The sequence below is a fragment of the Dufourea novaeangliae genome, unplaced genomic scaffold, assembly GCF_001272555.1.
Source record: "Dufourea novaeangliae isolate 0120121106 unplaced genomic scaffold, ASM127255v1 scaffold241, whole genome shotgun sequence".
NCBI classification, from domain to species: domain Eukaryota; kingdom Metazoa; phylum Arthropoda; class Insecta; order Hymenoptera; family Halictidae; genus Dufourea; species Dufourea novaeangliae.
Window position 1 is genome coordinate 549,933 of NW_015374117.1, and position 21,698 is coordinate 571,630.

A 21,698-nucleotide genomic window follows, 5' to 3' on the forward strand; every position below is an offset into this window, starting at 1 on the left:
ATTGATTTTCTCAAGATTCGTTCTAATACAGAATATTTTAAAAAATGCTGTAGTTTCATAAAAAAAGGGTAATACACCTGAAAAACATTCGGATAATGGAACTCTGATTTACGAAAGATGTGCATACTCAAATATATGGTTCAACTTTGGTCTGTCACAATTTTTTGTGAAGTTCGAGGAAAGTTCTGAAATTTCGTGGCACCATTTACGTGGAACGCCCTGTATATCATTAGCTCCTAAGTAAGCATCAAGTTCACGAAATGAATCATTTTCTCCGCAGCCACGGGCAAGATTCTACGAATCCCGTCGATTAACCCAGACCTCCGTCATGCAAATTAAATTCCCCAATTCAACCAACTGGACGAATCCTCGAGTCTTTACGTCTGTCCCTTAACCCTCCAGTCTATCAACCACTCGGAAGCAGGACACTCTTTGTGTTACGATGTTAATAATTTAACGAACATCCAATTGTTTGTATAAATATTACAAAATATAACAGTTGCGGTTATCACAGAAGAAACATTCGAATCAACAGAGATTAATTTTTTATCTTAATTATTCTATTATTAATCTTGAAAAGTAAGAATTCACTAAATACACAAAACCACATGCAATTATTTCGTTATACAATACAAGAAAGATATCTAAGAATAAACATTCAAGTGGGTATAAAACACCTACGTTATGCATCCCTAGGGATGCATGAATAAATAGTGGAATAAATGATGGTCTCTGCACGTCACGAGACGATCGAATCTTTGTAGGGCAGTCATAAATATTCGAATAATTCGAATACTCGAATATTCGAATTTGATATTCGAAGTGATCGAATTTTGGATTATGGTGAATAAAAATCCGAGCATAATATACGTTTTCACACTTTATTGTAAAATTCTTTTCACATTGGTTACAATTATTCGTATCCGAATCCCTTGTGTACAATTGTAGTCAAAGTGTGTATTTGTAGTCAAAGTGTTAAAATGGCCGACTAGAACGGAGAGAGGGTAGGTGGACCTAGGTCGTGAACTTCGTTACGCTTCGGCGAGTGTTCACCAAGGCGGTGTCAATGCCTGTACAGGATATCCTCGTAGGCCTCTCGAGTGATTGTCCACGATCATCCGTTCTCTCTGTCCTTCTTGAGGAACCGAGGGTCCCGGTAGAACCGTGGCACTGCCCCCCTCTGGGCTCCCCTGGCCCCACCTTCTTCCCGTTGTAGTTGTGTCGTTCCCGGCCTAGGGTCGGAGTTCATTGTGCCACAAGTGCATTCCGAGTGCCGGCGACGCCAATTGCTCGTTACGAACGTGAGGCCAGTTGTGAATCGGTCTGTGAAAGCGGACGGTGACGTCTCCTCCTCCCTTTAGTCCGCTCCGCCGATCCCTTTCCACCCGTCTACCAGGTACCGGAGGACCTTTTTGCTCGTCCTTACCGTCCTACTCAACCAGTGATAAACATTTCGTCGATGAAAATTGTCGGGACCGTGGTGTTACAGTGAACAGAGAAATCGTCGATTCTGGAAGTGGTGTGATCGTTCGATGAAGACGAAATTCGTGGTGGAGAACATTTACTGTTACACGTTGGCAGCACTTGGATGGGAGACTCGGAACTAGAGGTAAGAGTGTTCTAGCATTTTCCAAGGGAACGTGATTTTAAATTGAATAGCAAACGACAAGCAGAAAAATTAGAATTACATACTGGTTTCTTTCGAGGACAGTTTCGTCAGTCTCTGTTTGCCACGAGGCTATCGAGTACCTTGTAGGGCTGTTACGAATATTCGAATAGTTCGAATACTCGATTATTCGAATTGCAGTGGAATTTGAATTTGATATTTGAATCATTCGAAATATTCGAATATTCGTCGTGATCGAATTTTGGATTGCACTAAATAGGAATCTGAACGTAATATATTTCTTAACAATTCAAATTATTCGAAGTATTTGAATGCTTCGAATAACTATTTCTTATTCGAATTATTCTAATGGTTCGAAAACATCCGAATACTGACAGTTGTATTCCTTTGTACTCGTTGAATTGTGTAATTGTAGGCTCTATCTGTCGGACGATGATTTCGTCGAGGAAAGTCCTTGCGTACTGAAAAAGGTTCGCTGTCTTCGACGTGTGAGAGCATTCGCAATTATTCCTGCAAATTGCTCGCGATATCTCGTGAGATTCTAATTAACGCACTAACGTGCGACTAGCGCTCCGCCCGTATTATAGGGAACTCCTAAGCGCGAACCTATTGCGCGAGCAATCATTAGTGTCGCGACGCATGATTTACTTCGTGAATTTTTGCGTGTCCTTCACCTAACCCAGGTGGGCCGTACTTAATTATCTACGATCGTGTGGAATTCTTTCGAGTCACGTATACACAAAGGCAAATTGAGGGCTCCCGTTGGGGCCTCGTAATTACAGATTCCTTGGCGAAAATTATCCAACCCATATACGGTCGACCATAACAATTATTGTTTTCCCATCGAGCACACGGAAAACCGTGAGAACAGGGGTGGATTTTCATTTAACGTACGCTTTGATTTTTCCCTCTGCTGGTGCCATTTTCCCTTATTTCTAAATTATGAGACTAATATTATATCGATATTAAACCGGCATAAATTGGTTTATTTTTATTTTTAGTATGAAAATGTAGAAATCTACTTTACTATCAGTGAGATTACGCTCCTCACTGACAAAATTTAGATACTAACTGGCAACAGAATTTGATGCACTTTTAAATGCAACACTGAGCGTTAAAGTGTTAACCCAAAGAACCATTTACAAATGGCGCACGTGGATCGTGCAGATGTTTCCGTCTCGTTGAACTTATGACGAAAGAATTTTTTTTTCACGCGATAGAATGTTTCGAATAACAACAACTTGTCCCTCCGTCCGACAGGAATTTTAATCCCGTTCATTCCCAGCGAGCGACGTGAAATCACTCTCTCGTGCCGGACAAAAAAAAAAAGTGAAGAACGCGTCAGTCCTCCGTTTGGTCGTTTCGACGAGCGATTCGCCACACGTTCGATACATTTCATCACGCGTAAGATCACGTAACGCGAAGAGGACTTCTTTGCCCCGGCCATCCGGGAGAAACGCGAAATGAAGTCATTCCGCGGCCCTCCTAACTGGTTTACGAACGGGCCGAGTGTAATTGCGCGCGGACTTTACATTCTACGGATAGCGAGATGCTGCACCGAATGGCACTCGTTTCTGCAACTTTCCATTCGCGATAAAAAGATAGGCGGGGAATTCACGTACCTCTAATGTTCATGCGCGAGTACAGGTGACCCCTCTATGACACGTTGGTTGTGTTAGGTTCATAAAAATTATTTTATTAAAATATTAATTACATTTATAACAAATTTTTATTATATTACAATATAAATTACATTTATGATAAATTTTTATTATATTACCTACAACGTAAACTACATTTATAATAAATTTTTATTATATTACCTACAATATAAATTACATTTATAATAATTTTTTATTATATTACAATAGAAATATGCCGGTGATTATGAAAGTAGTCCAACGGAAGAAAAATGACATTAAACCGTTCCAAAATGTTGAAATGTTCTTGTGAATCATTTGTATGTCATCTGATATACAGAAAAATGCAACGAAATATTTTTTTGGTAGTTGTTAAATAATTCGAGAATGAAGGAATTAATCGTGTTAGAAAGAAAGCCGTGTTACGGGAGTGCCGTGTTATACGGGTTTTGCCTGTACAGAAATTTCGATCGATTAATGTTCCGATCATTACGGTGGTGCAGTCATCGAACCGCAAGATCTCCTGAATGGGTTTATTGAGTCGTACGAAGTACCGCTCGAAGACAAGGCTGACGACGTAATCAAGGTGATCAGACGCCTCGGGACATTAAATGCGATCCAGGTTTATCAAAGATCTCGCTTCGAAAACGTTCGTTCTATGGGAACCCTCGGTGAAGATGGTATTCTATTCGGGAACAAGTGACATTCCGAATACCAGCGCAGACTCATTCACGAGACTGTATTTGACAGGATAATGTATTGCAAGGGTTGCGTAAACGTAGGGTGGGGATTTCTCACGATTCGAACAGCTGCACGGTGTGTCCCCAGAAAGTGTTTCTCGCGGTGTTTCTATCGGGTGGCCGCAAAAAAATCAACGAGAGGCGATTGAACTACGAAACCACATGTGACGGTCGAACGTTACTCGAGCCGAGAATGGAGTCGGTAGTCAGTGACACTAGAACTAGATGAAAGTGAATCGTTCGATGTGGATCGCGGGACATCAGTGCCGTAGTTAGTTCCACGGTACGTTTCCAATCTGAATTGAATCCATTTTAACAAGCCTTTAAAAAATGGACATTTAATCATAATTGTGCCGGTGATTATAAACGTGATCTATGTCGATTAAATATTCTGCAAAAATGCTTTCATATTATCGTAACGTGAATCTTTTCTTCAATTTTTTTTAGATTTTTTAGTTAGACCACTTTCATAATCACCGGTGTAATTGTATTCAGAGCTTTATAGATATTTAACGCTCAAAGGCCGTGTATTGAGCCCCAGTCATTGTTAATTAAAAAGAATTAGGAAAAGACACTTGACATCGTAATTGATGAGACCGTAGGCTTCAGATTGACGTGTCGCGAAGAAATTAATTTTCTAGAGGTTTCCCATGGAGCTTTTCCTTCGCCAAGAACGTTATTTAAAGCTAAAGGAACGTAGATTGAGCGTGTAATAATTCCTAAAACAAATTGGACAGCTTTCACTTTGAAAATTATAATCACTCCGCATCTTCTTTTCAAGTCTACGAGAATTCTTTCTTCATAAGCGTTCATCTCTGTGCAACGTCTCGTTATTTACATCGAGTCGTATGTTTATTACGTACGTCACTCGCGTATCGTCGAGTAAATCAGCCAATTGAGGCAACTTAATATTTCCTGTCGCGAAGGACGTCCTTTGAAAGGGACCGTTCGTTCCTCGTACGTCAAATATCGACGATGCAATTTCCGGTCGGAGCATCTGAACGTGTCACGCAATTATTAAAAGAAAAAGGCAAGAATAGACATTAATGTTAATTTCTTTACTGCATTAATCATCGAATTATTTTGAGCAATATATCCACACCAACAAAACTAACATAGACACCGATCTTTGATGTGGAATTATTGTAAACGAATCCTCCGGACTTTCTCGCAAAATTGACCACGGTGGACTACTTTCTCTGGAAAACTCACGCTTTTCTTCTGCAACTAGGGGGGAGGGGGGCATCGACGCCCGTAATATCGTATTGTCCGACATCTCCTATTACCGATCGTAACTAGACACTTCGCGTACACAGACACAGCCCGCAGGCCAGACGAGGTATTTTTGTTCGCTTCCGGCGAAAGAATGACACACGAGACGACGACGACGAAGGCGTCGCGTTTACTTGGTCGACGCCATCGACCTCCATGCCAGCCGTTTAGAGACACGTTAGCGTTCTAGAGTGTCCAATTGAATGGTGAACCCGACACGCCACGAGCTTGTAATCGAACCGTAAGTATCGTGCCTGGAATGCTTCGATGCTACGGAAATCATACTTAAAGATTCACCGACGATCTTTATGACTGAGCTTCAGGTGACCACCGATCCAGTTGAAATGAGCACCGAGAGGATCTGGCAACTGAGCCTGTTGCTGATCGTGTCGTCTTTCAGGGTACTTTCAGCAGATGGCGTCTGCCCGAGAATAGAAAAGTGAGTAATATCGTATGCAAAGGCCAAATTTACAGATTACTCAGGAATACAGTAAATACTTCTTGTAAGTCAAATCCAAACAATCTATCCTCTTTGCAATGTACGTGATGTTATTGGGAATTTTGCGAAAATTCTCATTAAGTTATCGTGAACAATGAAACAATGAAAAGAATGAACAGTAAATCCGCGATTAGTGTTCGAAGGCTCCTCGGCACTGGCAAGGAACGAACCTCAGGTGAAACGTTGAAATATTAATGAGATTTAATACAGCGATAGAGCTTGGAATTCTGAGGGTAATAATATTTATGAAATATTTAATGTTCATTGCCGAGGAGCCTTCGAACACTCATCGAGGATTTACTCTAGTAAGAAATTATATTCTTGAATGGAAATAATCTGTCATTCTCCTCCAACCGTCGGCATTAAGGGATCATGCGACAATATACAGCAGCATCAATGTGTCATTTTTAATTAAATAATAACGAAGTATAAAAAACTGTTAAAATCAAGATAAATATTTTAAATAACGTAATAACTTTATTTCCAAAAGTTGCATGGTACCCAAGGGGTCATACTATGTCAGTAATAATTTTTTAAGGATGTTTATGGAGATTTCAAGATACTCTATCCAAATACCAAATTTACAGCTTATATAGGAATAGTAACAAACTCTTTATATTCTCGTATTGAAATACAAATTGTTCTCAGCCTTCTCCAATTGCGATTAATTAGGCCGATTCATAGTACATGAAAATTGGGGCCAGTTTGCGAGGACAGGCATGATAAATTCGCGGAAATGTAATCTATTTCGCAAAAGCGCCTTGACAATAACCCAGACCGTTTATTACGCACCTCGACCCGGTCCTGCAGCATACCAACGCCGTCCCGATAAGGGTATCGGCGAGCAGATACAGATAGCTAATTGATCAAACGTTGCAGTTACACGGTCACCTCGATGGAAAGGTACACCCAGCCGGTTACCGTGAATGCGTTCACCTGGTGCCTGCAGATCCCGCCCAGGTGCCCGACGACGCGGACGGAGATGAGGCAACGATATCGGAAAAAGGTGAGTGGCACACAGTGCTTGAACATTAGATATTATTCGTTCGAGTTACTAGTATCTTTCGTTTTCGAAATGATCGAAATTCTATGAACGCTGCATCACAATATACCAGATATGGACACAATTTTATTCGATTAATACACAGTGGGAAGCGGCAGTATCTAAGATCGTCATCCTGATCTTTAAACAGTTCATGAGATTAAATAATTGTTTGCAATGTGTCTACTCATTCAAGAAGAAATATTATTTTATGATAAAAATTGGAATTCACCACGAAACTTTTTATCCAGATAATGAATTTGCCAATCTCGACAATATACATGCCTGTATGACGGTTTTAAAGCAGAAGTATCATTACGGACTCAGTTCCTGATCACTTAAGAGTAATTATAGCGGTTTTCTTTAACGTATAAGTAGAAAAATTAACTAAATCGAAAAGATGTGTCGCTACTGAAGGAAAGCTATGTTTTATTTTTAACTTTGTTTTAGAAAAGTGCAGAAATAATAATAATTAAATTATAATGTAACTATTAAAGTAAGAAGTGCATAGAGAGCAATTTCTGATCACCTAAATCGTATATCTGTATCTCACTCTGAGCTATCAAATTTTCCATATAAATATCAAAATAGTAAATTTACTAATTTTTTGGCAAAATATTTTTATAGTAATGAACTTATTATATGGTATCTATATACTTAGGTTCTGTTCAGGAACTAGATCCGTAACGAGTAATTAGAATATTCAGGACATAAAACAGTGTCTATTTTTATTTTTACCGTTTCACTTATAACTGAAGATATCTACGACTCAGTCCGAATCTGCTGAATCGTTCGCGATCTGACCCAATTATGTGAGTACCGAAATCCTCTTAATGACCAGTTCTATAGTTACAACTAGTTTCTTTTACCCTACATTCGGTAGTTTTAAACGGCCCGGTAGCAGAGCGCTCTCGGCCTGGTAATTAACCTTCAACTCCAAGGAAAGTTTTTTTTTCCCCGAAGCTTTTCAATCCCTGAACCCGTTCCACCGCAAAGGGGCTGGTTCTACCGGCTGAAAGGAAGCCGATAGAACGGTATCCACGTGCATCGAACGTTACCTCGAATGCGCGTAGGTACCTATACGAGGGATTTTAATTAAACACACCGTTTACGCTGGCTTTCACTAATTAATTCAATTGATATCGCGGTGGCCGCGACAGCGACTCTGTTACATCACGAATAACATGCGCCATTCGTGAAATCACCGCACAATTAACCTGGAAGCTACACAAGTATCTGTGAACCCTCCGCCCACGGATCTACCGTTTCAAAAAATGATTAATTAGTTTCGTAGCTCAAGAAAGAAATTATCAACGACGAAAATTCTTACCTTCATAGATATTTCCACGTTTGCAGTGAATTTTGTTAATGAAAAACGACATTACTTTCCATTATCGTTAATGAAAAAAAATTTTCTAGGGCCATATTAACTTCTATATCATTCTAATAGAATGCTCAAATTATTGAATGAACTATTCATCCCCCTCCCACGGAAATTCAACCGTTCTTCCCATCAGACAAAAGGGAACCGAGGCATTTGCAATAAATCCACTGACGACTGTGTGTAACGTTCCCCCCATATGCAATAAAACAGGCAACTCTTCCGGTTCTGGCTCTTCTCCGTCCCTTCGCGAGCCATCCCAGTCCTTGTTGCGCGCGGTCGATACGAGGGTACCGAGTTAATTGCAAGGAAAGCGAGGGTATCTCGGTGCGTCTCATTAAACGACGGGAACAAAAAGGACGAGGACGTCGTTAAGCTGTGAAGCACGGAATGCTCGAAAAATCCTGCGACAATTTCGTTGCTCCAAGAACCTGACGCGTTCGCTAGAAACGGATCACCGGAAATGTGTTAACGAGACCATAAACCAGAGCAGAGTCAGATTTTCGCAGAGATCGTAAGAAAATATTTCACTGGATTTATTTCCACAGTATATTATTTTTAGGTAATTAATTTTCACGGTAGAAGAATTGTCATTGCATGAGGTGTGATATTAATTCAACGTCGATTATCACTTAACTAGATTTTATTTAATTACTTCCTGTTCGATCGTTGGAAACGACACTTATTAAGCGACAGCAACACCTTCGTGAATGACTGGGCTCACAAATTTGTTTCGTTTGGAAATTTTCGAGTGAAATTAATATCGCAGTATCACTTAAAAGAAACCCAACAGCGCTCTATTAACTAAACGCATATATTTCATACGATTTATCGACATAAAAAAACGGAGTAAAACGTGTCTGACTACGTACGGCCTTTTCCACTGTGGCAGTCAAGGTGCTAAAAGAGAGTTCCTTCGCTTTCATCGGAAAAATCAATCACCGCACTAAAGAACGTCCTAACGATTCTTTTCCAAGAACGTGGAAACGATATGATTTTCCTCTTTATTCACCGGGAAAGTGGGCGCCTAATGGAATAATTAGCGTTAACGGTCACCGATCTTGAAATTAAGAAAGTTAAACGGCCAGCAACCGGAACGATTTAATACGTTATATCACGGGACCTGATGCATAGAAAAAAAAAACCAAGATCCGAGGGTGATTGTCCATGAGTTTTTCTCGCGGAAAACCGTACCCCAGTCAACCCTATGATTAATTTATACGATACGCCTGAATACCGTTCGATTAATTACCGTTCCAACGGGATCGATCGAATTGAATCGCGATATTCCGTTCGTGTGTATCCGTGTTTATCGAACGATCGATCGGGCTACCGACGATTTCGGTGGACGGCTATATAATGGCTCGATCGATCCGGAGCGCACGCGTGGCGATCTTACGTAATCCGCGGAATCCGCGTCGACGCGGAGCCAGGGAATTACCGCCGGAAGAAAGTGAGCACGGTGTTCGATGCAAATAAGCTTGGAACTGGGTTAGACACAGCACGGCTCTGAGTTAACCGTTGATCTATGGAAACGCTTTTGTGCGCGCTGCGGTGTAAACGCGAAACGATTTCGCGGATGGTAATGAAACGGGTTGGGAATAATAATTCTCGGTAGCAAAATCTCGGTCTTGCCGACGAGTAAGGGGATTGTTATTGTAAACGGTAGAATGGTACGTTATATAATAAGAGGATTTTTATTGTAAACGGTAGTTATTCTTGTTTAGGTTGTATGAATTAGATTGGGACTCGACGATAAATAGGAAGGATCTTGAAACGTTTAAATCTCGAAACTCAGGGAAATGTTGAATTTCGAGAAGTTTCGAAACTTTGCACTTTTTTCGTGGTTTGAGATTCTCGAGAACCAGGTAAGAAGAAATGTGAAATAGATGAATAAATCCCGAATAGTCGGTTCTAGATAATTCGTTAGTGCTCGGTTTTTGTATTCTGGGGTATAAAATATAAGCAGATTGACGATCGATCGTGATCGTAGACGTGCAGGTCAAGAGCATGGGATTCGTGAGAGCTTGTCTTATTTTTCAAATCTTACTTTTCAATTACTATTTAATAGTATTACTTAGTGGTAGTAAAAAGTAGGAACTGCTAAACTATGTAGTGCATATATTTTTTAATTAATTAACAATGGTCAATAAAGATTAAAATTTTTAAATAAAATCAGCGCTTCGAGTTTCGACCTAATAAATAGGGTACCTTAATTGGTCAGTCGGTCGACAAGCGTAATGTTCCCGCGTTACTAAATACCCGTAACTTTCTCTTCGGAAAATTGAAAGACACCACCGGGGCTAAATTGCAATCTTGCAATGGTCGCTAACGAGTGCCAGGCGGCTCTATCGAATTTCGCACGTGTTTATAATACACGGGCCGGCTGATGATCGAGATAACAAATTGCCGGAAGTGAAAAGAGGTCTCGCTTAAACACAACCGTTTCGCAATACACTTGTTACATTAACGCAACGGTGGCCGGGTGTGGAATGGAAAATCGCGGGAAGAGAAGGCTGTGCACGCGTCAGCCAACTTGCGTGGAACAGAATCCTCGGTGGTTTTTTATTAAATATACGCATTCCATATCGATGGTCCTCGTCGTACGCCTTGTCGAATTAAAATTTCGAGTAAACCTTTCGCCGTCAGCATTGTCATAAATTCACCAACCGTAGATTACTCGACTCCAACTTAGGATGAGCCCTTAACGCGTAGAGAACGGAAAGCCTATTTTTAGGCTGCGATAGGTCGCCTATTTTCCGTAGTATAACACTATGACAAATAAGGTTCTAACTCGAAAATTACAACATTAACTTGAAACTGCAAATATTCGAAGCAGCAGGAAGGACAATCCTCAGCGTAATAGCAGCGCCCTGGTAACATAACCTAACCTATAAACACTTGGTAACCGGCGGCTAGGGTACACCCACGAGGAAACTCTGCTTCCGCTATGGGAAAAAGTGGCGTAAGAAAAGAGCTTCCTACCATTTCAGTACCTGAAATAAATATTAAACCGAATGTTAATTTGGCATAAATTTCAGTAATTACCAAAACTAAATAGTAGGAGGCCCTTCGCCTACTTTACTTTTTTCCCTAGGAGAAGCCAAGTTTGCTCGTCGGTGTACGGAACGACCAACGGCGCTTTACGCTGACAATGAGATCGCGCTTATTCCTATGAGAAAGAGACGAAGCCTCTTTCCTGGCATCGAACTATCGTGGCGTACATATGTGTGTATCGTTCCTTGTTGCCTAAGTCTCCCACGGCAACGGTGCGGAGCGAGGAGGGTTGATATTTATTGCGTAGGAACATCGCGCCCCGTTTCGCCCCGTATCACGCTAGCGGAAGGAACACGAGGTTATGTAACCGTTCGCCAGGGAAAAGGACTTTCGAACGGGCGATTCGCGGGAATTTTCCTCGGCAACGTAAAATTTGTTTGGTCACTGGAGCCGTTACGTCGTCGCAATTCCGTTCGACACCGAGGAAGATCCACGGAGTATGGATAAATTTGCCTAAAATATCGATATTCATGAACCGATACATCGATAGTTACATGTATCGGAATTATATCGGACATCCGTAGTATCGATCACTGCTGGTAACCGCTGGCTCCTTCAAAACACTTTTCCTTAGGTTAAACCTAAGTTCCACTTAGCTCCTGGGGGCCCATTGGGTTGCGCACGAAGAGGATGCAACTGATGGCGTAATAACAGCCTGGACGTGGATCGACGTTGGATGATTGTGCGGCATTGTAAGCAGGGGGAAGGAAGAGGTGGATGATTATCGGATGCCTAGAGAAGTCGAGGAACGCCAGGGACAACGCAACGTTGACGCCTACTGTCGTGAAACACTGAGGAGAATTTGCAACAACGGGCTATCTGGTAGCTGGAAATTTGGTAGAGTTAATGGTTGTAATAAAGAAATATTATATCGAGCGTTTAGGTCAATCTTCTGGTAACTCGTAGCTACCAGGAGTGGCGATCCTTGAGGGAGCTATCGGTTACCTCTGCTTAAATACAAAATGGCCCCGTCGAGACTATCATAAATATAGTGCAGAATCCACGGTGCTAATTCCAGAGAGAATTTATTGGGCACGGTATCGATCGCTAAATAGAACAGACAAGGGATTTTTAAAGGAGTTCTTACAGAGAGGATCAGTTCTTAAAAGATTCGTGCGACAATCATGGTCTTCATAGTTGTTGAATATGTTAAGAGAGTTTATTTATCAAAAGGAAGGAAAATTGGGTTTTATTATAAATAACAATATTATAGTCAGAATTCTTATATAAGTGTAACTGTGACAAAGGTAAAAAAGTTGGCAACGAATTGAAATATATTACTATACAGTTTCAAAATGTCAAAATAATCTTGCGAATCATTTACGAGTCTTTCGATATATACAAGGATACAACAAAATATTTCTTTGGTAACTTTGAAATAATTTTAGAATAAAAGGGTTAAGAGATTCCTGTGACAAGATCTGTTCCATAGTAGCAGACTTTGCTACCTGCTTCCTAGTTGTTATTACAGTCCTAATATTCTCCAGATCGAAATGATCGTCACCCAGTCGCTCTATTCCCTCTTTCTGTGTCGTTTATAGCTTCAATGGTGACAATAAAAATTGAATCAACAGTACAACCAAGGAATTAATAAGACAAACGAGGGCGAACCTTGAACACCATTACGAGAACGCAGTAGAATTACGATTGCTCCGAGGCGCGTGGGGACGAGTGTGTTCTATACGTGGAAATACGCGGCAAGAAATGCAGGAATTTCTCGAAAGTACCACCAGGATGCCCTAGAATATGGAACCGCCACCGTGGTCGGGTGTGAAAAACAGGGCGTTCGAGGAGATGTGGGAGAAGGGTTCGCGGGAAACACAAGAGATACGAACCCGGAATAACGCGGCGGACACGGCAGCTGCCATTCGACAGATCTCGAGGTCGTTCGATGTTTTCTACGATAGAAAACCACCGGAATTTCACAACATTTAGGCGGTTACGTATTTACGGGCGTCAGGCACTCGTAGACAACGATAGACTTTTACGAGTCCATAGAAAATATATCGTTAACAGACTGTTATTCCGATCGACCACCGAAAGAAGAAACAGGTGTTGCGTAAAAGTGATCGTTTCTGCCGGTTATCCGTTTCACGATAGGACCATAAATATCATCCTGATCACCGCTCTGTCGTTAATAATTACGTCGATCCGTGTCCTAAGTGATTCTTCGTGTCGATTGAGCCCTGGCCACCGTTTCGACATCCACGGAATAATTACCAAATCGATTGAATTATGATTTAGTACTGCTCGTGGAGAGTGAATTCTAGACATAGTTTCATTCTAGACGGTTGAACATTGATGATAAGATTGATCTTCTAGATCGTACGTCTTCTGAAGTTTGCCCTCGCACGGAAACAAACGAATTCCGAAGAAAAATACCCGAATCCCCTCCCCAAAATTAAACGACGAGTTTCTCCGAATAAATTGGTAGCGTTAACACACGACGAATTCAAGAGGGGAGGGGAACCAACTGGCTGCATGTAAAGACACGAGTACGGAGAAAATGGAACACGCGATGGCCAGAGACATGTACATAGAACTTTCGAGAAAGACGGAAATCACGGAACCGTGGATTACGTCGAACCGAATATACGAGTGATCGACGAGGGGGAATATTTCGCGGTTGAGGAGGGGGATAAATTAAATGGGCATCAGCTCGGGTATCGTTACGTCGGAATGCGTGGCTCGAGGAACTGATGATGTCGAAACGCTCGTCGGTATGACATCGTTAATTGACACATTGCCACTATGGCCCAGAAACGAAAATTCGGCGATAAAAATGGTAACTTCTTTCTAATTCTTGGAAATGGTACAGTGTGGTATTAACTGAAATTTTTAGCAAACAGTCAATGATTTTACGAGGAAACGAATTAAAAAATTTATGAAAATACCTTTGATGAAAAAAAGTAGCATTTTTAGAATTTAGAATTTTGTGATTAAATTCAATGAACAATATGCTATTTACAACCCATTCACAGAACCATAATTATCTCGAAAAAAACTTCCGACTTTTGTAGAGGAATTTTCATTTCTGGCCCAAAATGCATCGATGCGGGCCCATTGTCCACTCGTTTCTTCGAATTGTGTTCTTTCTCCTAGCGGCCGGTGAAAGGAACAATTTAGAGAACGATGAAGGATATATTAATGATTTATAGAGCGTAGAGAAATCCGAGACTCTCTCGATTCCCTGTTCACCGAGGGCCACCACGATCCGGATCGTGTCCACGGTTCTTTTCATGCGATTCCGAACGAGCACGCGGCTCCTTTCCGCTCCCACATCGGGGCCCCAGACCGATTCCCAGTCGCGTTCCCTTCGAAACGTTTACTCGAATGGTGCGGCGGTGGGCTGATGTGATTAATTCCACGAGCGATTTACTTGCATAACGAGTTCCTCCTTCGTCCCCTCCAGAGGGATATATTAATTGCAACATTATGCTGAAACGCGCATACAGGGACGTGTGTATACGGTGATCGACTTTATCGTCGACGATCATCTGGAAACCGCCCGATAACGTCAGCGGTAGTGAAGCGGAAGAATTTCTTTCTCATAAGCGAGAAAAACTCTGTAACGATGGACACTGTCGTTGATAATCTTTGTCAAGGGAACAAACGTATGATTTCCTTCTCAGGCATCGAAGAAGCCACTAATGATGCAAATTAGGACAGTCTTTAACCATGGGCGTAACCAGGATGTCAATTCGGGGGGGGCAATGTAATTTTTTTTCTTCGAAAAGGGGGGGAATCTAATTTTCTTTTCTTCTGGGGGAGGCAAATCCAATTTTTGTTCGTCTAGAGTAGGACAAAAGACACTTTTCTTCCGTCCAGGGAGGAGCAAAGCCCCCCTGCCCCATGTCTTTAACACTGACGTACCAAACCCTTCAAAAAAACAGGAATTAGACGGGGGACATCAGCTGTGGTTGCTGATCAGACAGACGCCCAAGTTTCTGGGATAATTGTTAAACATTTGTTTGTTTATTTCTTTACTTAAAGAACAGATTTTTAACAATTTTATCACGCAATGCCATAGAACACGCACATCCATTAAATTTTCATCGCAACAGTTCTTTTGTGTCTATTATAATTTTCAAGATGTACAGGAAAATAGGAAAAGACACCCTGAAGAATTTGATATCAAGATCCCAATCTACAAATCAGCGATGTTAACAAAAAATTGGAATTTTCAGGGTACCAAAATTCCCCTATTAATTCAAGGCTCCAATTTACCGTATCATCGCGTTGGAACCAAGAAATGGCCATTTCCATCAAGATTGTCAATTTTCGTAATTCCTCGATGGATTTCTGTCGACTTTATAAGACCAACAATTCCAATATCTGTATATCAAAACCTCGATACCTAGAATTCACAATGAGACTAAGAACGTAATCGAAGATTAAAGGGGGAAAAAATGACACAATCCGTTACGGATAGAACAGAATTCAAGCAGCGAGCAGGAAGAAGTAGAACGGTAGAAGGAAGGAGGCCTACACGTGGTTTAACGGAGTTCTGTTTTCTCGCGCGTATCCACTTACGACGGATTACGAATGGAACCGTTACACGTGCCGCCATTCGCTTTCGTTTGCGAGCACGCTCCCGTTGCTTATTGACGATCGAGATCGGTCGTTGGAAGTGGGATCCTTTCCAAACGGGGCCGAACGGACAGGCTGCCAAAACGTGGCCCCTCGATGGTCCACACGGCCTACTTTTTGTTCCCCTAATCATTTCCTTAACTACCGTGAGCAGTTTTGGAAGCTTGGAACGTCCGGTGGTTTATTGAATCGGAGCCTAAATGGCCGCATTTTGGATTAAACGCACGATTTGCTGCGATATGGAGTGGATCGTGGGGCATGCTGATGGAGGAAAACGTACATATTTACGAGAACTTACCGTGACATTGTTTGGAACAGCCTTCAGGTGGCTCTGAATGAAGTTTATTAAAATGATCGGAGCTTATGATTGATCGATGCATACTATATGTATATTAATAGAATGTTTAAGGTTTGTTTCATTGGGTTCGATGAATATTAATATTTCCACAAGAATATTAGTATTTCGTTTTGGAATAGTAGGTCAATTTTTGCAACATTATGATTTCCGATTTGTCGTTCAATTTGAGTTACCCTTCGTTGTGATATGCACACTTTCATCTATTACTTCATAATCCGGTAAACACACCGAGGACACTTTAAAACTTCAAGTTAAACCCTCGTGAAGACTCAACGAAGGACATACAGGATTTCCATCCCTCGATACTCCAAAGTCACAATCTCTCTATTCTCGACCCTCACCCTCAGAATCTTCTAAAGGGTATATTTCCCTCATTTACAGACAGAGTCAAAGACGAGGAGCGTTAACGAGTGCTGCGAGGGCTACCAAACGGTCCCATCCAACGACGAGGAAATCGGCATCAAGTGTGTACCATTCTGTGAAAACTGTCTCTCTGGTATTTGCGTTTCTCCAAACGTGTGCGAGTGCAGCCCCGGCTACGAAGGAAATGACTGTGCGACTGGTGAGACATTATTAACTTTCAGATAACAATAACTAGGTACTATTACATTCTCTTACTTTTCTGGAGGATCGTTACTCTCATCAATGTCCAAAATATCAGTCTTCTTATACATTTAGCAGCCTGTAAATTTAATAATAATTATTATTTATTTAGGGGTCTACACCCTTTGGTAACAAAATACATAGAGCAATTGGGATGCATAGTTAATAGCTTGTAACGATACATTCATGTTACACCATTTTTTGAACGTATCAGTGAATACAGATGCTTTTTTGGGAATCTTCGATCAATACAATTATGGTTTTTATGGACCAGATCATTATACCTGAAAGATACTATTATTCATGAGAAGAAATACGGATATCGAGAGCATTACATTTAATTAATCATTACTAATAAATCAACATCTGGAAATATCTGTTTCAAAGATTTTTTGAATTGATTTATTATTAAGGAAATAATCGTATGCTTTGCAAATTTTTGACAATTTCTTTACGACGAGTAAATGCTTAAATGAGTAGAAATTGGAACATTTGCCTTAAGGGTTTCTTTCACGGATCATTAAGAGGATCCCTAGATCTTCCACGTTCTATTCTATCCTTATCATCCGACAATCGACAGATCACACCGATCGATCGGTTTCGTTTCCGGCGCGAAACAGCCACACGGATCTCGGAGCGTACGAAAACGATACGCCAGACCGGATATATTTCACGCTCGATGAAACAGATCGACCTTCCACGATCGCCAGAACGCGCGTGCTGCCGTTGAATAATTTTCACGCGAACACCCGTAACGATTCTGAAATCGTCGACACCGACGATCACCGGTTACCAACTCTCTTTCTCTCTCCACCTATCTTCGTCGAAATATACCATCTCGCCAAGAAGCTTCCGTGATAATACTTGCACGGACATTCTCTCCGTACACTCGATGTTCTCCCTCTATTTGCAGTGTGTACACGGGGCACGTGGGGCTCGCAGTGCAAAGAGAAATGCGACTGCGTCGAGGACGTAGCCTGCGATCCCGTAAACGGACACTGTCTATGCCCGCCAGGATCACGCGGACGAAGGTAATATTACATCTCTACAATGTATACATTAAGATTAATTTAATTATACAATAAGAGAGAGAATTATTTATGAAAAATTCAACATATACATATTATTGTATGTTATTTCCTTAGTAATTTCTGGAAAATTGAACTGTGTTCATGCCAACAGAAGAAAATGACTGGCATTTAATTATAACCCGTTTCATCGAAACACCATCCGCGGCACCAGATATGTATAGGGTGCGATATTTAAGTTTACACGTGGAAATGTCATAAAAACACAGCATTTCATGAAAAAAGTATTTTAGACATAAGTTGTTTGGTTTGAAGGGGGAAAGAGAATGACATTTATTTTTAATCTGGTGAACGTTTTGAAGGTCAACTTCGGTTTTTTAAACGAATCCAGGCAAAAACAAACAATTTCGGTCTGAAACGTTTTTCATTTTTTTTCTAAATTTTGTTAACCGTTTAAAAAAATGATCCATTTAAAAAAATAACCGTCGTAATATTGCTCAATAACAGCCAATCGGTTGAGTAATTTCTCGACACACCATTGCCAATTATTGCTGCCCGTTAATCAGAGACAAATCCATAAAATCCGTGCTGACGACCCCGAGCAAGGAATTATGCAACAGAAAGATTCTAGCTTTCGCGCTATTAATAGAAAAAAAAAAAACAGGAAAACGATTGCTCCTGTCCCAATTATCCGCGACAACTTTCATCGACTTCGACACGCATCAAGGCTTGTTTGTCGAACCGAATTACATAAATAAACGATCGCGACCGGTTGATTGAACGAGCATGCCTAATAAGCGATCACGATGATCGAATCACCTCGTGTGTTTCGCTCGCGTGCGGAATACGTAATTACTGTTTTTACGCCAGATGCAATGAGTCGTGTCCGGAGGATCGATGGGGACCGGAATGCGTGTTTCCGTGCGATTGCGGCGATACCGCGGGCAAGTGCGACCCTGAATCCGGCCGATGCGTCGTGAACGAAACGGTGAACGCGCGTCAAGAGATCAACCAGGCTATGAACGTCGCGATAACCGAGGAGGATGAACGATCGTCGACGATTCTTGGGACGACAGAGGCGACGCTGGAAGGTAATGAAACGAACGGGATCCATTCGTTGAAACGAGATATTTATTCGAGTGATGCAACTGTTGATCGAAAGTCGCGTTCCTAAATACATAATACGTCGATCGATGGCAAACATTCGGTTCGAAACCGCGGGAAACGAACAGGAAACGTTTGGGAAACGGAACGTCGAAAGTCGAAAGTTTATGGTAATAATAATATTCATTTATGGACCCCAGAGACAGAGTGTATTAAGCCACACTTTTTAAACAATGAGAAATAATTTAAAATCGACTATCGAATCGACTGAAGACAAGTCTCGATATGTAGAAATCATTTTTACATTATTATATTGAAAACTAAACGACTCAGAACGAAATAATGTTTACCAAACAATATTGAAACATATGGAAGTCTAGAGGATAAACGAAAAGTTTAGGTATACAATAATGCGTAAAGATATATACCAAAGTTTACAAAAATTTATTAATGCAATGATCACAATGGAAAATCGTTTGTCTTCTTGGTGGTAATCCTTTATTCCCCTGGAAGAATCACTCAGGGGCGAATTGTAAAAGATTATTTTGTTTTGTTAGTTGATTTCCTTTTTTTAATTTAGTTAGTCATGAGGCTCCCGCCACGTCGGATAATCCTTCGGAAACAGCGAGCCCGGGAACCACCGTTGCGTCGATCCCGGATCAACCGAAAACTAGGGCACAGTCTCGCGAATACGGGAACTCGAGCACCGTCAGGCCAGTGATCGTCTTAGTTTCCGTGCCGGAGAGAAGGAGGAACTTGGAGAACGATCGTGGAAAATTCCCGATGAAAAATCCGTTCCTCAGGCACGTCGACGATCTTCACGGGCTTTCCTCGCCGAAAACGGATTACGTGAAAAACATTCACAAAGGTTCGATAAACGGTCGACATATTTATTTCGCCGTTTTCTATCACGTTTGCTTAACAAGGCGTTAATAGAAATGTGTGGGACACATTCAGAGGGTGAATTCTATACAGCGAACTAAGAGAAAAATTAAGAGTAACGAAATTGTTTTCAAGAATTCGTTTCGAAGTTATTAATTATTAAAAACATGGGTGAAATACACTAACGGTTAAAAGTATGGGACCAGAGTTCACGAGTGATAGAAAAGTAACTCGTGATTCTGTTTTAGTTTACCATGTAGAATCCCCACCCTGTGAAAGTGTCCCACATTTTTATTAATACCTTGGAACTTGATCGTAACACACGAAATGTCCGATTGAACGCTTTAGATTCTCTCATTTTAATTATATCAAAAATAGTAGTGCAATGAGAATATGAAAACTGTCGAAAGAAAAAAACTCCGAAAGTGTGTTCCTCGAGAACTGAAGAAAACGAACATTTCATACACTACTATCTAAAAGAAAGGAGTGATAGAAAGAAGGCAGGATAAAAAAATAATTCATAAACTTGATATTAATCAGACGAGGTACATCAATTTCCAATTCCCCTGGACATCGCTCTGATCGTGATCGCCTCGATCGTATCCCTCGGTCTGACATCCGTCACGGTCGTGTTGGTTCTCCACATGCGATCGAAGCTCTTCGAGACCGCCAGACTGTCGATCTACGAGTTGGAGAAGATGAAGAGTCAGGAGAACACCGGCACAGTCGACAGAAGGATCTCCTCCATAGTAACCAGCGCCCTTCCACGTGAGTACCGACTTCTTGCCGCTTTTCCGTTTCTCGGGGAAATCGATCTACCCTTGACCTCTCCGTTAAGTCCGCGTAATCCTATCTCGGCGGCCATCTTGAACCGTCCCGGGTACGTGGATTACTCGCGATGGATTAGATCGTTCTGGTGGGAGGCGTTTTCCCTTCTCGCCCCGAGGACCATCGTGTTTCCACAGACCGATTCCTCTCTCGAATCTCATTTCGAACGTCTCACACAGAATTTATTTAATTTGTACCGAGGGTTCGTGATTTTTCAGAAGATCCTTCACGTTTGATATTACAGAAACTCCAGTTCGAATGAGTACATCCTTTTTCGCGTCCACTCCGGAAACTGGAACCATGCTGACGATTCCCAACATCGATCCATCGAGCAACTACGCGAACGGAGCCGCCACGATCGGTCTTCGTATATCCGGCAGTTTACGTGGTAAGCAGCTTCGCTTAACCTTCCTGGATTCACGTGACTTTTTAATGCACAGTGACTCGCGTCTGTCTCACACGAATTTTTAAATGATTGAAATGTGGTACTTATTAGGGTTAGTACAGAGTATTGTAATATTTAAAAATCATTCGAATATTCGTAACAGCCCTAACAAGTACCACATTTCAATCATTTAAAAATCGGTGTGAGGGACAGAGGCGAGTAACTGTGTACTGAAAAGTCACGCGAGTCGAGGAAAGTTAATCGCTGACTCTGTACAAATTTATCGAAACTTCGTGAACTATAGAAGCAAAGTGTCTTAAAATACACCGACTCCAGAGTGAACGCACTAAACGGAATATCGGTCGATACATCAAAGAGACGTTCACCGCGAACTCCATGATTCCAGATTTCCTGCAAGAGGATCATTACGATCGTCCACCGGCGACCAGGATCCACCTGCAAACCAACTTCGACGCGAACACGGAACACGTTTACGATGAGATACCGCTGCAATCGAGTCCTCTGTGCTTCCGCAAGAACGCGTGATCGGGACACCGTACTCTGAATCCCTTAGAACGACTGATCGCGATCGAGACCTAGGTGTAGCCGTGGTAGACATATATCCGTAATCGGAGAGCAAGGAATTCCGTCGGTCAAGCATC

General features: G+C 41.5%; 1 protein-coding gene across 1 annotated transcript; it reads left to right on the plus strand.

The window, feature by feature from the left end:
- Window positions 1-5,478: 5,478 nt before the first annotated feature.
- On the plus strand, window positions 5,479-21,582 carry LOC107191145. The gene is made up of 10 exons (XM_015580111.1): window positions 5,479-5,520; window positions 5,603-5,718; window positions 6,658-6,784; window positions 16,588-16,768; window positions 17,723-17,840; window positions 18,708-18,928; window positions 19,522-19,809; window positions 20,364-20,591; window positions 20,896-21,039; window positions 21,443-21,582. The coding sequence occupies exons 2-10, from the start codon at window positions 5,624-5,626 to the stop codon at window positions 21,580-21,582; spliced, it is 1,542 nt and encodes a 513-aa protein (XP_015435597.1). The 5' UTR covers window positions 5,479-5,520; window positions 5,603-5,623.
- The last annotated feature ends 116 nt before the right edge of the window (window positions 21,583-21,698 follow it).

Coding starts and splice junctions, on each gene's coding strand:
- LOC107191145 (XM_015580111.1), top strand. CDS start 5,624: ATGAGCACCGAGAGGATCTGGCAACTGAGCCTGTTGCTGATCGTGTCG. Junction 6,785..16,587: donor GGCAACGATATCGGAAAAAG/GTGAGTGGCACA, acceptor CCTCATTTACAG/ACAGAGTCAAAGACGAGGAG. Junction 17,841..18,707: donor CCAGGATCACGCGGACGAAG/GTAATATTACAT, acceptor TTTTTACGCCAG/ATGCAATGAGTCGTGTCCGG.